The sequence below is a fragment of the Podarcis cretensis genome (genome assembly GCF_951804945.1).
Source record: "Podarcis cretensis genome assembly, chromosome: 13".
Taxonomy (NCBI): Eukaryota; Metazoa; Chordata; class Lepidosauria; order Squamata; family Lacertidae; genus Podarcis; species Podarcis cretensis.
In genome coordinates, this window is record NC_137182.1 from 23,248,560 (window position 1) to 23,264,491 (window position 15,932).

General features: G+C 46.9%; 1 protein-coding gene across 1 annotated transcript; it reads left to right on the top strand.

Moving 5' to 3' along the window:
* Window positions 1–5,689: 5,689 nt before the first annotated feature.
* HOXB1 (homeobox B1) lies at window positions 5,690–10,726 on the top strand. The gene is made up of 2 exons (XM_079949941.1): window positions 5,690–6,504; window positions 9,868–10,726. Exons 1-2 carry the CDS (start codon window positions 5,817–5,819, stop codon window positions 10,203–10,205), a joined length of 1,026 nt encoding a protein of 341 aa, XP_079806067.1. The 5' UTR covers window positions 5,690–5,816; the 3' UTR covers window positions 10,206–10,726.
* Window positions 10,727–15,932: the final 5,206 nt, after the last annotated feature.

Consider the following 15,932-nt stretch of genomic DNA (forward strand, 5'->3'; position numbering starts at 1 on the left):
TCACACTGTCTCTGCCATGGGTTGTCTTTGGCATGAGAAAATACATGTCTTGCTCTCCCTCCTCCTCCTCTCTCTTTAATGGTCAGGAAAAGTTGCCTAGAATTCCCTGCAAGTACAAAGACTGCGTCTGTGTGTGTGTGTGTGTGTCGTAAATATGTGATGGAAAAAACAGATATGAAAAAAACCAAGATTCCCTGGCAGCTTGTTCTATTGGCCCTAACAAACCACCAAGTTCTTTGCCTTTTTAGAACTGAAACAAATTTAGAAGGGGGGGGGGTTTATCAGATTCTTCTAACAAAGGTCTTCTTGCCAATGTTCAAAGATATAGTATTTATTTATTTATTTATTTATTTATTTATTTATTTATTTATTTCCACTGTTCTAGGTTGTGGAGGTTCTTACTCTCTTCTTTTAGTGGTTTTCTTAAGACAGGAGTAGCAAAGTGCAAATGTGGCAGATTGATATAGCAGAGCGATATATTTCCTGCCTTGCAGGAGGTTGGACTAGATGATCCTCAGGGTCCCTTCCAACTCTACAATTCTATGAATCTGTAATTCTATGGTAGCATGAATGTCTTAAAATGAGTTAACTTCGGATTTATTGTTTGAAGAGTACAATGCCCCCCCCACTCCCACCGTTGGATTTCAGAAGTGAGATCTGAAAACTCAAAGGCTTGAATTTTAGATTCCCCTCCCTCTTTTACATTGAGAACCTGGTTCTATAGAATAGGCATTTTATCCATTTTATTCTTCTTGCTGGAATGTCCTTGCCAATTACGGGTGCGCGCGCGCAATGGGCATGTTAACTTCACCGTGGCTCCCATTAGATATATGTATGCCTTTGGAAGAGAGCTCCTTCCTTGTTTTTATATCTTCCCCGGAGCAGCTAGCAGACATCTCCCCTTCGCTCTGCTGTGGCACAGATCTGCCGCAAGGCTCCAGAGGATGGGGACGGGGAGGGCGCTGTGCGTGTGTGTGTATGTGTGTGTGTGTGTGTGTGTGTGTGTGTGTGTGTGTGTGTGATAGGAATGAAAGGCGTCCTCCTGTAAGTCACTCCCAGTTGGGAGCAGATGGCCAGCGGCCGTGGAGTTCCAAAGGGAAATGTAAAGAAGCAGAAGAAGACCCTCAAGCAGCTCATTTCTCCTGTTGGGACCCCCAAGCGCACTTAAGGAAAGACCTTTCTCGACACACCTTTTCCCCCAGGCAGTATCATCTACACTGGGAAAGCCCAACAACTAGTTGTTGCAGTTTTAAATCTAGCCACTTTTAAACTGGCTTGCAACAAGCCGGGCTATTGAGTTTTCCGTAGGCAGACAGCTAGCCCTTCGCCATAGCAATAAAGTGGAACGAAACGGTGGTGGGAAGTCGTAAGCGGCTGGAGACACAGCAAACTTAAACAAGCCAGCTAGCTGTGATTTTAAAGCAGAGAGGAAGGGCTAGTTGAGGGAAGCTCGCGGCCATGCAGATAGGAGGAGTTGAGGTTTTCATAACGCGCTGCTGCTATGCCATATGAGAAGTTCCTTGGATGTTTCATTAAGCGAACCACGCTCCGAATGCTTATTTAAATCATACCATGCATATTTGCGTCTTGTTTGCTTTCATTCCAGTTCTCCAGTTTCTCTTTCCATGTGTATCCTACTCGTTTTTTGGTTAGCTTTTCAGGGAAAGAAACTTGGTTGTTTAAATTTTTTTTTGAAGACATTATTGTTATAGATGCCCCTAATGCTTATTTAAACCACGTGATGCCTATTTGTGTCCTATTTGTTTTCCCTATAGTTTCTTATTCCTTGTTGTTGTTGTTGTTTTGGTAGAATTTTTCAGCCCCATACAGTGGTACCTCGGGTTAAGTACTTAATTCGTTCTGGAGGTCCGTTCTTAATCTGAAACTGTTCTTAACCTGAAGCACCACTTTAGCTAATGGGGCCTCCTGCTGCCGCTGCTGCACGATTTCTGTTCTCATCCTGAAGCAAAGTTCTTAACCCGAGGTACTATTTCTGGGTTAGCGGAGTCTGTAACCTGAAGCGTATGTAACCTGAAGCGTATGTAACCCGAGGTACCTCTGTACTCCTGGTAGTGCGCGTCACCATAGTCCTGGACCTGTCTCTCCCACAGTTGCAAAAACAAAACAAAAACCCAATATGCGAATATTTCCGAAGACTGGCTACCTATAACACTTTTGGCACTCCCTTCTCCGCCATACCCTCAAATTCAGAAGCACTGATAGGACTTGATAAATGGCCTCGGGGTTTTATTTGGGCTTTAAGCCGGAAGAGTTATTTATTAGTCTTTCCGTGACCACAATTTGATGTCTCTTAACCAGGCAAATTAATCCCGCGTTTAACTAACCGAACACCGGAAGGAAGAAAATGACAAACTGAGACCTGAAGTTAGCCATACTTTCCAAGGGAGGAATGGCTTTTGGTGTGTGTTTTTTTTTTTAAAAAAAGTTTTTAAAGAACTCTATTAGTTACACACACGCACATATCACTGGGCCAGCATAATAATTTATTCGGGAGAAAGTTCAGCCCGTAGAATGTCATGTAAGAACACCCAAGTAATCGCATTCTGATGACCCCGCAGACCTAACCCAGGGAGAAAGTCCAGCACCTGCCGGGATTCACAGGTTAGGATCGCAGGCCTCCAAAGTTTGATGAGAACGTGGCGTATATCACTGACTCAAAGGGTCATCATAGTTTCAAGATTTTGCAAAGGCGTCCATCTAAAAAAAATAAAACGTGGATGCGGGAAACACGTGTCAAACAGTCCTAGTCCTCAAGATGCCAAAATTGGCTCTGGCTTCCAGTCAGGTGAACAGGATGGCAATGATAGGGTTACAGCCGGCTAAGTGTTGCAAAACTAGTCATGTCTACTCAGAAAGTATCAACAACAATTGAATTCAATGGGGTTTATTCCAAGTGGGATTGGGATTATAGCCTTAATAATTTAATGTAAGTGTTATGTACTTGGGTGTGTGTATTTGCAAACAACATCACTTTCCCTTCCTTCTTTTAAGTCGTTTTTTTTTTTAATTTCCTCTTTCCTTTTTATTCTTGGCTTCAGTGACAGAGCTCCACCCTTGGGGTCTTGAAGCTTGAACAGTTATGGGGGCCCCTTCACAACCAGCAGCAAGGTCTGGGTAACCACTGTTATCTTCTTCAGTGGAGTTGTTCCATGACAGATCACCACAACGTTTTTACATAAATTAACTACTACATCTCAGATTTTGAATGAAATTGCTGTACTGAGTTACATCACATGTCAAAGTCAGTGGTGTGAATAAAAAAACAACCCTGTGCCTTATACAAAACAAAATAAAAAAATTCCTTCCAGTAGCACCTTAAAGACCAACTAAGTTAGTTATTGGTATGAGCTTTCGTGTGCATGCACACTTCTCATACCAAGAACTAACTTAGTTGGTCTTTAAGGTGCTACTGGAAGGAATTTTTTTATTTTGTTTTGACTATGGCAGACCAACACGGCTACCTATCTGTAACTGGAACTGTGCCTTATAGCTTTTGAGTTATGGGAAGGGGGGTGAAAATTAGGGAAATGTTATATACAAATTGCGACTCAAATTGGGTCTACTGGACCCAATTATTTTAAGCAATGTGGACTAAATTAGCTTCTGGTGTCCCGAAGCTTAAGCTTCATTAGTTCCATAGTAGATCCGCCCTTAGTTGTCTTTGTTCCTCTTTGACTCACCCTTTCTTTTCTATCTTCCCAAAATCTCTCGAATGTAACGCCAGCAATTCTGTACTTCCCCACCCCTCCTTCCCCTTTTCTGTAGTATGGAACCCATTAAATATATACCCCATAAAGACAGCGTATGAAGCTCCTCCGATCTGACGAGAGCAACTCCATAAATGTGGGGGTGGGGTGGGGACTCTATAATTCACCCCACCCTTTCAGCACGAGATATTGCTATCAATTCCTAAAGCCTTTGTGGACACTTCTCCTTTCAGTCGCCCGCTTCCCTTCTTCGGGGTTCTGTTTGATGCGTCATTAAAGGACCATTCGGCTGCTTTCGAGAGTCCATAAATGGATGATTACGAACTTTCCCTTCCATGGGATTGCCTCTTTCCCTAGGCCATGTGTAAATTGAAAAAAGAGGAAGAGACTGCAAACCACTCCACGCCTAATAGAATGGGAAGCCCAGGCAAGCAACATTTATTTACTTGTTAGCACATGGAAGACAAGAGTAACCTCCAATCTGACGCCCACGGTCATTTGTTACTTGTCAGGATATTTACTGGTAGTTCAGCCCACGAGGAGAGCACCAGAGGTTTAGAGCAGGCCAAAAGTTCACCTACAGGGCTGGCTTTGGAGGAGAGCAGCGAAGTTTGGTGGCTCTCAGCAACATTTGCTCGGGAGGGGAAAAAGAGGAGAGGAAGAGAGAGACTCTGAGCCCCTACTCCAAACGAAACGAAAGCAATCCATCTGAAGAAGCATTCAAGAACCCAACGCCTATTTAAGCTGTTTGCACTCTAAATCACATGAGAAACCGCCTCCTTTCAACATTGCCTGTTCTTCTGTTCTAGAATTTAGTAAAAGTGTGGCTGAAGTGGTCTTATTGGGAGTCGTTTGCTTGTATGTTTCGATTTTAAGAATGATCCGCAGCAGCGATTAAAAACATCTCACCCCCGCAACAGTAGCTAAATCAAACTCCAGTGACAGCAAGCCCAACTGGTAATATAGTTGCTTTTTATGAAATGTAGAAAGCAGAGGGGTGGAGGGTGGGGAGGGCCCAAGGATGGGAATAAATGGATGGATAGCCAGATAACATAAATAACGGGTAGATGGATAGGGTAGATCGAATTTCAATTTCATTTGCGTTTTCCCCCCTCCAACAAAACACAATTGTGTTTCTAACTTTATTTCACAACTCATTAGAATGTTGATTGAATTAAATTGCTCTTTAGCACACTGCTTCCAGACACAAAGGCGATGTGCAACGCAGAGCTATTTGGATTTAGTTTGTGTTGTTGTTTTTTAACGGAAAGCAAAAAGCACTTTAAGCAAACTCCATAAACGTTTAAGTATCTTTTGGGTGATTAATTTTTTTTAAATGAGGAAAAAGAACATTTTCCTTCATAAAGAAGCCTTCCCTACCTCTCCCCATTCCCCCCTCCCTCTGTTTTACGGGATACGTGAGCCTATTGTAGCTGATATGGGGCGTAAAGCGCGCTCTCTCTCCCCCCCCCAGCTAGGAAGAAAAGTTCTAATTATTTTTACCGTCTTATGAACTGGAAGGTGTGTGTGTCTTTTTAACTCATAGAACAGAACTTGAATAGTCCTAACTTTTCCCCCTTCCTATCCCCAACCCCTTTCTGACACTTCCTTGCCCCCCCTCCCTTCTCTTCCGAAGTCTTTGAGGAGGTGGGGGGGACCTTTTGACGTATCCGTGTTGTTAATCAGATCGATGGGGAAAAGTTTGATTGAAGTTCCTTTGTCATGCAAATGTCAAGGACTTGATGGATGATGGTAGATATCTGACAAACTTCAGGAGGCATTTGTTCATTGGGCTTGATGGCGACCACGTGGTCCAGACCCCCTCTTCCACCCCTCACCCCACCCCCACCTTTCCATCCCACCCCACCCCACCCCCACCCTGAAGGCTTTGGGAAGGAGGGGTGGGGGTATGGGGGGCTCCAGGGCTGGAGATCCGTAGATGGGAAGGCTTCTTTCTCTCTCCCCCTCTCTCCCTCTCTCTTTTTCCTAGTTAACTTTTGACATACTATCTAAAGGTTGTAGGGCAGAAGGGATCCCCGTAAAACAGGCTGACCCTCTTCCATCATTGGCAAAGGAACAATACCTAGAATGAACTTCTTCTTAGACTATGCAATTTGTAACCGTGGGACGAGCGCCTACGCGCCCAAGGACTACCAGCATCTCGACCAAGGGACAACTTCCTTCCCATCTTGCTCAGGTACCTCTCCTTCCTGTGACAGCTATCATCAAGAGGGACGCTTCGGGACGACGGGGGTGGGCGCTGCTGGGCTCAACGCCCACCACCAGCAGCAGCAGCAGCAGCAGCAGAACTCCAGCTACCCTCCTCCTCTTCCTCCCAACCCTACTGGCCTTGGCATCTCCTTCGCGGGGTCATCCCAGCCATCGGGCACAGGATATTCGGCAGCCCCCAACTGCAGCCCAAGCTTCGCCAACCAGCAGTTCTTCCTCGGCCCCCAGGAGACGGATGGAGGCTACTTCCAGCCCTCGGCCTACCCTGCCAGCGTGGCTCCTTCTTCCTCGTCTTCCTCATCTTCCAGCCTCGGAAGCTTACCTGACGGTTTCTGCGCCACCCCGGGCCAGTTCCAGCCCCACCTCTATGGGCCTGAGCAGGGTGGCTATTTGCAAGGGGCTTTTGGCAACCTTTCCCCGCCCTTACAGGAGAACAAAGACCCGCGGGCTTGCTCGGCCCAGCCATGCCCCATGGCTGCCACCACCGCCACGGCCACCACCCAGACCTTTGAATGGATGAAAGTGAAAAGGAACCCTCCTAAAACAGGTAAAGTCCCCTCGGTTCCCTTTTTCAAGACGAGGGGAGGCTAGCAGAGGCTGCTTTCCATGTTTCCCCCCTCCACTGGAAGGTGGTTGTTGTCTCCATCGGGCCTTACTCCAGAGCATCCCAAGAGCACGTGACTTGTGGAGTCACATGGAGGCAGGATCTGGTCCAGAAAAACAATACTCTTAGGCCCTGCCATCACCAACTTTCCCATCTCTTGTCAGAACGCAGAAACCATAATGGGTTAAGTGAGTGTGTAGAACAGAGGGCGTGGGTGGAAAGGAAACGGATGGTACAATCTGCCTCTGTTTCCAAAGTTGCCCGAGGGGAGAGAGAAGGCCAGCGTTAGCTTTAGGCCCTCAGAGGCAGTCGGGGGTTCAAGCTGCAGAATGGGGTCTAGTGGAGGAAAGGACGGGATCTTTCCTTCCCAGGGATCACCTCCCCATCTGGTTATGGGGCAGGCAGGCTTGTTTCATTCATTATGTGATATGTTTATGCCTCTCAGGGCTGCTCACAGCACTCAGAAAACGTGACACCAGTTCATTTGGTTGGGGTTTAACCCAGCATATAGAGGCACACATGCGCACGCGCGCAACGAGCTCTTCTAACATTCCGCGGCACTTTCACTCTTCGGTCCATGCCCACGAGAAGAGAATCAGTGTTTCCCCCTCCCCCACGGCATGTCTGAGCCGAGTCGAGAATGGTGGTCCTGTGGCTGCTGCTTCACACCTGCAATTGGCCGCTGCAGCATCAGCCACAGGGTTACCGCTAAACGCTGCTCCACCAAGCCTTTGCCAGTGAAAATCAGGACTGCCTCACACCATTCACCCACAAGGGTAGAGGAGTCTAGTGGTGGGCATGGCATCCTGAAGACAACTTTCCTACTGCTGCAGTCAGTCAGGGCACGCGCAAAGCCCGCGAAATCCATCCCTGCTAAATGTAGGAACTGGGGAAGTGTCCATTAGGTGCGTGTCAGGCATAGTAACAGCCAGAGCAGTCCTGGCCTTTCCTATAGAGGCTCAGCTCAGCGCTGGGTTTTTCTGCAGGGCAGCATCCTCTGAGGTTGGGGTGGCCGAGTCTTTAATTCCTTGGAGGGTAGGGAGGTGCCTTCTCTTAGAGGAGTACTCCTGGACGTATGTGAGCATCAACCATTCCAAACGAATGGCGCTCACGCAGGAGAATGTCGCCTGAATTGCCCCCAAAGTTCCTCGCTGTTTGTTATCTGTCAAATTACAGGTAGGACGCCGTGTTGGTCTGCCGCAGTCGAAGCAAAATAAAAAAAAAATCCTTCCAGTAGCACCTTAGAGACCAACTAAGTTTGTTATTGGTATGAGCTTTCGTGTGCATGCACGCGAAAAGTATATGAAGAAGTATCTGAAGAATTGTGCATGCACACGAAAGCTCATACCAATAACAAACTTAGTTGGTCTCTAAGGTGCTACTGGAAGGATTTTTTTTTTATTTTGTTATCTTTCAGTTTATTCAGCTGGTTTAAAAAGAAAATAACAAATCTTAGCCATGTAAGAACGACCCCAGTAGATCTGACTGGGGGAAATCAGAGGAATTTGCAAGCAGCAGTAGGGGGAAAAATGAAATTAAGGAAAAGACCAGTCCGTTTGGGGGACTGGGAAGCAGGACCGGCGTAGAGGCGATGAATGGACAGAGGGACGGATAAAGATACCCGGTACAGGACTTCAGAATCAGCCCGAGCATCTGTTTCTGACGCTTGGCCTCAGCCCTGGAGCAGTGCAGTTAGAAGCGTAGAGAGTGCCCCTGAACAGGTGCAGAGTATACCCCCCTCGTCACTAACCACAGAGAGTCTTCTCACACCCGGGATGTAGAAGATGGTGTCACAATTTCCCGGCGTGTCTTTTCCTAGGAATTAAGCATTGGCTGGAATGTTTATTGGGATAGTTTTCTTATCAGGCTGGGTCAGAGCTAACAGCTGAGTTCACCAGAGTTTAGCCCCGGATCATGTTTAACTTTATGGACCACGTGAAGCAGTAGTTCGGTTGATAAGTTCATCCGAAATAAATCCAGTGGGAGAATCACCTGTTTGCCACGCGGTTCCCAAGGCAACGCACACACTTGTAACCTAAAACTTGCAAGTGGGTCCCTGCAACAAAATGTTGCACCATTGTGCTTCTTGTTCAGAGTTCCAGTCATTCTATTCCGCTCTCTTTCCTTCGTTGTCCTTCCTTATCTCCCAAAGCCAGTATCCCCGTACCCACTGAACATACCTAGTCCTCATTTGGCTGTTTTTGAGGTTTTTCTCTCCGTTTAGGGTTTTTTTTTTGGGGGGGGGTGTAAAAAAGTAAATTATTTTCTCCACTAATGCCTACGGGCAGAGTTCCCCAGCTTCCAGGAGACACTGAAAAATAGCTTCTCTGTGTGAACCAGGAAGTGACCTATCTAGACAATGAGATGGTTCTTTCTGCCCTTTATCTCTCTCTGCGTTTCTCTGTCCTCCTGTCCTGTTCCAGCCTCTCCACTCCAGTTGTCAGGTTTTTTTCTACTCAACATTCGGTGCCTTTGAACCATTATGAGAATGGTGTGTGTGTGTGTGTGTGTGTGTAGGGTTTGCGCAAAAGGTTACTGTGCGCTTTTGGTACTTGTGCGAGTAGCCTGCACTTCTTTCTGCCTTTTTTGTCGAGCGTTGGAATTGCAATTTTGGCAGGAGAACGGATGGCATGGTATTAGTATCAAGATAAAACTATTAAAACTAAGATGCCTTAAAACTACAAATGATAATAAGCAATAATATTGTTACCCGCCATAGGCTCCTGCGGGAGAAGGGCAGTATAGGAGAACGAATATTCCATTAAAAATATACAAACAGTGGCGAACTGATTTGATGTGTTTCTCTTGTAAGCCGCCTTGGGAGCGCTTGTGGATGAAAGGCGGAGTACAAAAAAGAAGAAGTAAATAAACAGAAATGGTTAAAGGTGGGGGGAACCGGTAAAGTTGTTTTAAAGGGCAATGGCGAATAATGCAAAAGTGTCATCGTGGGCCCCAGTTGTCACAAGACAATCTTCTACGATCCTAGATTGGGGTGAAAGAGTAGGAGCCCTCACACCAGGAGTAAAAAGGACCCTCAGTGGCCATACTCCTAGAATGTTCCTGAGGAAGAGCCTGCCTTTGAGCATCTGCAGAGTGCACATATTCCTGACTGCTTGATAGCCACAGACCTGTTCCCACAGACCCTGCAGGTGGTGTGGAAACGGGGGAATAATCCAAAGCTCCCCCGTGGGTGGGCGTGTATGTGCTTCTGATTTTAGACCCGAGGGGGCTGCAATTCTAACGCGTGGCTTCCTTGCTTCCTCTCCCCCCCCCCTTGCTTTGGCCTTGTGGCTCGTCTCTGAACAGCGACCGTGTCGGACTACGGCTTGGCCGTCCACGCCAGCACCATCCGGACCAACTTCACCACCAAGCAGCTGACGGAGCTGGAGAAGGAATTCCACTTCAGCAAGTACCTGACCCGAGCCAGGCGGGTGGAGATCGCGGCCACGCTGGAGCTCAACGAGACCCAGGTGAAGATCTGGTTCCAAAACAGAAGGATGAAGCAGAAGAAGAGGGAGAAGGAGGGTCTGGCCGGAGCCCCCGCCGCCCTCAGCGGCTCGGCCAAGGAAGCCAGTGAGCCAGCCTCGGACAGATCCAGCAGGTCCTCCACGCCCGACGCTTCGCCTAGTTCCGTGTCCTCTTGAAGGGGGAGACACGCGAGGTCCTCCCACCCCCACCCGCACTGGAATATCCTCCCCACCCACAGGCCCCCCTTTAAGGAAATAGCTCCTCCTTGAACAGAAACGCCAGGTCGATGCGCAGGCTGCCTTAAGCCTCCATCGTCACGCGCAAGCACATCACACGTCCATCGAGGAAGCCACCGCGCAGGCACGTGTATTCCTAAGCGCGGGCATCTGTGCACACGGACGCCTCGATTGTAGGTGCACACGAACAAGAACCGCGTGTTCAGAAACAAAGAACCGCGTGTTCAGAAACACCTACAGATCAGCTTCCAAATGACGCACGCATATACTTTATCTCCTTGGGTATTTTTTTTCCTGGTGGGGAGGAGTCATAGGAGCCAACTCCTGGCGGGCGGGGGTCTTGGGACCCCCCCTCAATAAAATATTTGAGCCTCCCCCCAAGTTGATGGGCATTGCCATTCAAGCAGTGTGCGTGCACTACGTCATGTGATCGATTATGCGGGGCGGGGCTTACCTGCCCCCGCCCCTCCATATTTCATTCAAGTTGGCGCCCTCGGGAGCGGTGCGATCTACGCAGAATCGTTTAGGGACTCAGACCATCAAGAGTTATTGACTGAGGCAGATTTGCAGCTTTCCCCGCGCCAGCCTGCTCTGACAAACCCTGCACGACAGGTACACGCGTGTTCCTTTGCTGCCTGAAACATCCACGGAGCAGGACCGCAACTCTCACACTCTCCTTCCTTGGCAATGCGGAGGTTTTTCCTTTCTCCCCGCACCCCCTAGCAGAGATGCTAAGAAGTGGAGAGTGGAGAGGCGTGATTCCTAAGGGTAGCCCTTACTCTTCGCCCCCCGTTATGTGACAGGACCTCGCCCAAGACCAGGAGCTGCCCGAAGTGTGTCTGTCTCTTTGAATGCCCAGTTCATTAAGACTACTATATCTCAGGGACAGCCGTTTTCCCACCTTCCTTTCCCAAAATTAGGAACCGCACTTTCAGCAAGATTTGAGTGTTTCCGTTTTTGTTTAAGGTTGACTTGGGGACGCAGGGTGTGGATCTTACTTTTCCAATGGATAAAACGAGGGTCATATTTGCGCGTTCGTCTGCTCGCTTGTTTCTGACTGTTCCTTACGCGCTAACGATTTTTTTAATAAAAAAAAGTGTTGACATTTTATATAGAACGGAATAAAACACACGCTCTCTCGCAGCCCAGTTTCAACGCCAGAGGCCTTGGAGAAGCAATTCTCCCATTCACCTCCAATGTTGCACTAGAAGAGAACAGGGCCTCTGCCTGCTGATAGCCCGAAATAGTTTGGCTACATGGAATTCCTTTCACGCGTCAACTGTAGTTTCGCGAAGAGGCTTTCTGACCGTGTGAATGCAGCATTTGCTAAAAGGGAAGCAAGACAGCAGATAGCTACTTATTAACAGCTCTGTTTTTATTTGTCTTTGATGTCAGCACCAAAGTTTTAATGACCATAGTGATGATGATGTTTAATATGTTCGTGGGAATGTGCCTCAGCATCGTATTAATTCACTAGCCTGATGAATGACTCATCTTTTCGCTAAGATTTATTTTTTATTTTTCATTGTGTTTTAGGATATAACAAAACAGGCAGAAAGGGGGTACTGAACCAACTAAGGTTGGTACCAGAAATAGGCCATTCTAGGAGCCTCCTAGAATTCTGCATCAGGCAGAGAAGCCTTCCTTACTTCTGTGAGCCATAGGGTTTAGGCATAGGGAGAGCAAAACCCCAAAATCCATAGACTTACACCTTGTAATTTTCATAGAGGATTTTTAGAACTTGGCTAGAGGATTTATCGAACTCGGCTATCATCTCTTCCAGCTGACAGGAGAGCCAGGTAGCCAAGTAGCTTAGATACAGCCAACCTTCAGCAGCATAAAGCAGTACATAAGTGTCAAAAGAGGATGTGCTCAACATCTGGGGATTTGCTGTGTGCTTAAATCCCTTGGAGTAGGGACGCGGGTGGCGCTGTGGGTAAAACCTCAGTGCCTAGGACTTGCTGATTGTATGGTCGGCGGTTCAAATCCCTGCGGCGGGGTGAGCTCCCGTCGTTCAGTCCCAGCTCCTGCCCACCTAGCAGTTCGAAAGCATCCTTAAGTGCAAGTAGATAAATAGGTACCGCTTTATAGCGGGAAGGTAAACGGCGTTTCCGTGCGCTGCGCTGGTGCTGGCTCGCCAGAGCAGCTTCGTCACGCTGGCCACGTGACCTGGAAGTGTCTGCGGACAGCGCTGGCTCCCGGCCTCTAGAGTGAGATGAGTGCACAACCCTAGAGTCTGTCAAGACTGGCCCGTACGGGCAGGGGTACCTTTACCTTTACCTTTACCTAAATCCCTTGGAAACCAGGAAACACCCTGAACTTTGAATGTGCTTATTAGGAAAGTAAATTCTTTTGGTGGACAAGTCTTACCCTTCAGTCAATGCACCCAGGATTAAGCATATCTGACTAAATTTGGAGGTGGGGGTGGACAACTTCCTGTCTCTTTGAATGCCCAGTTCATTAAGACTACTATATCTCAGGGACAGCCGTTTTCCCACCTTCCTTTCCCAAAATTAGGAACCTGCCTGTTGCAATGAATGGGAGCTTGGCAAGAGCAGCAGGCCCTCTTTCTTTGACTTCAAAATGCAAAGAGGTTCTGATTTGACCATTAGATATGAGGAGTCCTACAAGAAACACCAAAAGTTTGAGAATTTGGGAAGGAACTGAATCTTCTCCTTCCTCCCTCCTACAAACAGCCCAACACTTTTCATATTTACCATGAAACAAGTCCCACTGAATTTAATGGCATTTACCCTCTAGTAAGTGACTTCAGGAATGCAGCCTTATTATTTCTCTCCCTCCCTTTATCTCTCCCTGGGCTATGACTTATGAGGTAGTAGTACACAAGGACCTTGGAGAACATCTGTAGACTCAGGGAATGCTTTACTTGGATGCACAAAGCTGGGAATAGGCAGGCTAATATTTCAAGTCAAAGGAAACGGTCATCCTGGCAGTAGGGATGGGCAACTTTTCTTTCCGTTTCAGTTTCTCTCAGTTCCTGTTTTTCACCAATCCTAAATTTTCCACATCAGTGTGTGTGTGTGTGTGTGTGTGTGTGTGTTTCTCCTCATGATAATCCATCAGTATTTTAGTGTTAATTTCTCCTAACAGAAAAAAAACACATTTGCAGGTTTGCAAGTAATATAATGCCCTAATATAATGCATTTTGCATGTTCCCCCCATATATGTATTATTTAAATGCACACTTTAGTATATGCATTTTTGGGGCACGCATTATTTGGCATAGCAAAAAAATCAGAGAAATGTGAATGTTGAAAGATGGCTTTGTTTCAGTTTGTGCATTGTTTTGGAAAGTATGGCTTTGATAGGTTGACTTTTAATGTCTGCCCCATCCCTACCGGGCAGGCAGGCAGGAACCTCCTGGCCTCTTTGCTTTTAGAGATTCTCCTCTAGGGCTTGGCTGCTAACTCAGAGGAAGACACTTCAACTAGTTACTTCTAAAACAGTTCCAAAATTATTTTTAAAAAGAGAAAGAGAGAGAATGTCTTGGTTTGACACATTTAAGGACTTGTTTGCATGGAACTAAATTTTAACTGATATCTAATTGCTAAACTTTACTAACAATTTATCCTATATTTATTATTCCTTCCCATAGAATGAACCCCAAACCCCCTCCCTATGAATGTAGGGCGACCTGGGACAGACAGTGCAAGCTTTTCCAGTTTCACTAACATTAGCCCTAGAGCAAAACTTTTAAAAAGCAGAAACTTTGTTGTTGTTGTTGTTGTTGTTATTAATTATTATTATTTAGATTTTTAATGGAATCTAGTGTTTTAAGCTTGATCTGGAGACACTGTCTCCTCCTTGTGCTTTATATCTTGAACCGAAACTACCTCAACCTAAATAAAGTATAAATTTTCTCAAGTTTCTTGAACACTTGGTTTGGCCGTCTTTTCCTCTCTTGCCCCCTGCCCTTTAATATAACACAAACATTTGCAGGGCGATTATACTTCCACTGTGTAGTGTGTCCAGTATGGTTGCCTCACCTCAAAAGGGATACTGTAGAACTGGAGAAGGTTCAGAAAAGAGCCAGCAAAATGGTCAAGGCATTGGAAAAACTACCTGAAGAGGAAAGATTTAAAGCTATATAATTCAGAGATAAGGTGAGTAAGGGGGAACACAACAGCGGTGTACAGAATTATGCATGGTATGAATGAAAGGAATAGAAAAAAGTTGTTCTCCCTCTCTCATAATACAGTCATACCTTGGGGTTTTGAACAGCCTAGTTCTCAAACGTTTTAGCTTCTGAATGCCACAAACCTGGAAGTGACTGTTCCAGTTTGCAAACTATTTTTGGAAGCCAAACATCCAATCACTGGCAGAGGAACAGGGGTGTGGAGGGAGCAGGCCACACCCAGCACCACTATTCCGGTAGGGTGCCATCGCAGAAGCCCCCCCAGACACACGCCACGCACCCCCTTGTGCGCCAGGCACCACACCCCCACAGGTGGTGTGCCAAGCCCCCAGAATGCACGCCACACCTCCAGGGGCGCCAGCCACGCCCTCACCTGCTCTCTGCCCCTGGTAGCAGAGCATGCAGCTTCGCCACTGCGTCCGATGGGGCTTCTGTGGCTTCTGATTGGCTGCAGGAGCTTCCTGCAGCCAATCAGGAGCCATGCTTTGGTTTCCAAAGTTTTGGAAGTCAAAAGGACTTCTGGAACGGATTCTGTTTGACTTCCTAGGTACGACTGTACTAGAAATCAGGGGCATCCAGTAAAACTGAAAGCTGGACGATTCAGGTCAGACAAAAGGACTACTTCGCATAGTGCACAGTTAATTTCGCTTCCGCAAGAGACATTGATGCCACCAACTTGGATGGCTTTAAAAGAGGATTAGATCATTTCGTGGAGGATGCGGCTGCTAACCATGATGATGGGTCTGTTCTACTTCAACTGTTGGAGGCAGCAAATATCTGAATACCAGTTGCTGGGAAGCACAAATGCTGTTATTATACTCAGGTCCTGCTTGTGGACTTTCCTTAGGCACCCGGTTGGCTTCTGTGAGAACAGGATGCTGGACTAGATGGGCCTTTGGCCTGATCCAGTCAGGCTCTTCTTCTGTCCTTAACATCTCTAGAAAGGGCAGGATCAAAGGCTAATGAGGAACCAAGAAAGTTTTCATGCAGCTTCTTATATGAAGAAAGCTTAGACTGAATCCGACCCATCTCACTCAGCATTGTCTATTTTGACAAGCTACCTAGAGGTGCTGGGGAAGCCAGGAACCTCTGCTCTGTCACAGAGCTATGGTTCCAGGCTACTTCTCTTCATTCAGAATGGTCCAGAATACTGCATCCCCTCAGTGGCAAAGTAGAAAACAAAAGGTTCTCTAAGTGACATTGGAACATCCACATCAGCACAACAGGGTTGGCCTACTTCTCACTGGGGTGACAAACCCTTGAGTAGGTTCTGATGGAGGACTACTCCTCCATACAATAAAAATAATAATTACTGGTGACAGAGCTTACAGGGAGCTTTGTTCCTGATATGCAACTTTCTAGGTGTGATGATTTGCTGTTTACACAGAGAAGCATTGAATCATGTGAACCTCCACCAGCTGTCTGAAGTGGTGCCGCTTAAACACAGGTTTACCTAAGAGGATAGTGAGGTAGCTGGAAGGTGCCATGGCCCCCTTGATTCAAAGCATTAC

What these genes read in the sequence shown, in the direction of transcription:
- HOXB1 (XM_079949941.1), top strand. Translation starts at nt 5,817, where the DNA reads ATGAACTTCTTCTTAGACTATGCAATTTGTAACCGTGGGACGAGCGCC. An exon ending in AAGGAACCCTCCTAAAACAG is followed by an intron (nt 6,505 to 9,867) that starts GTAAAGTCCCCT and finishes GTCTCTGAACAG; the next exon opens with CGACCGTGTCGGACTACGGC.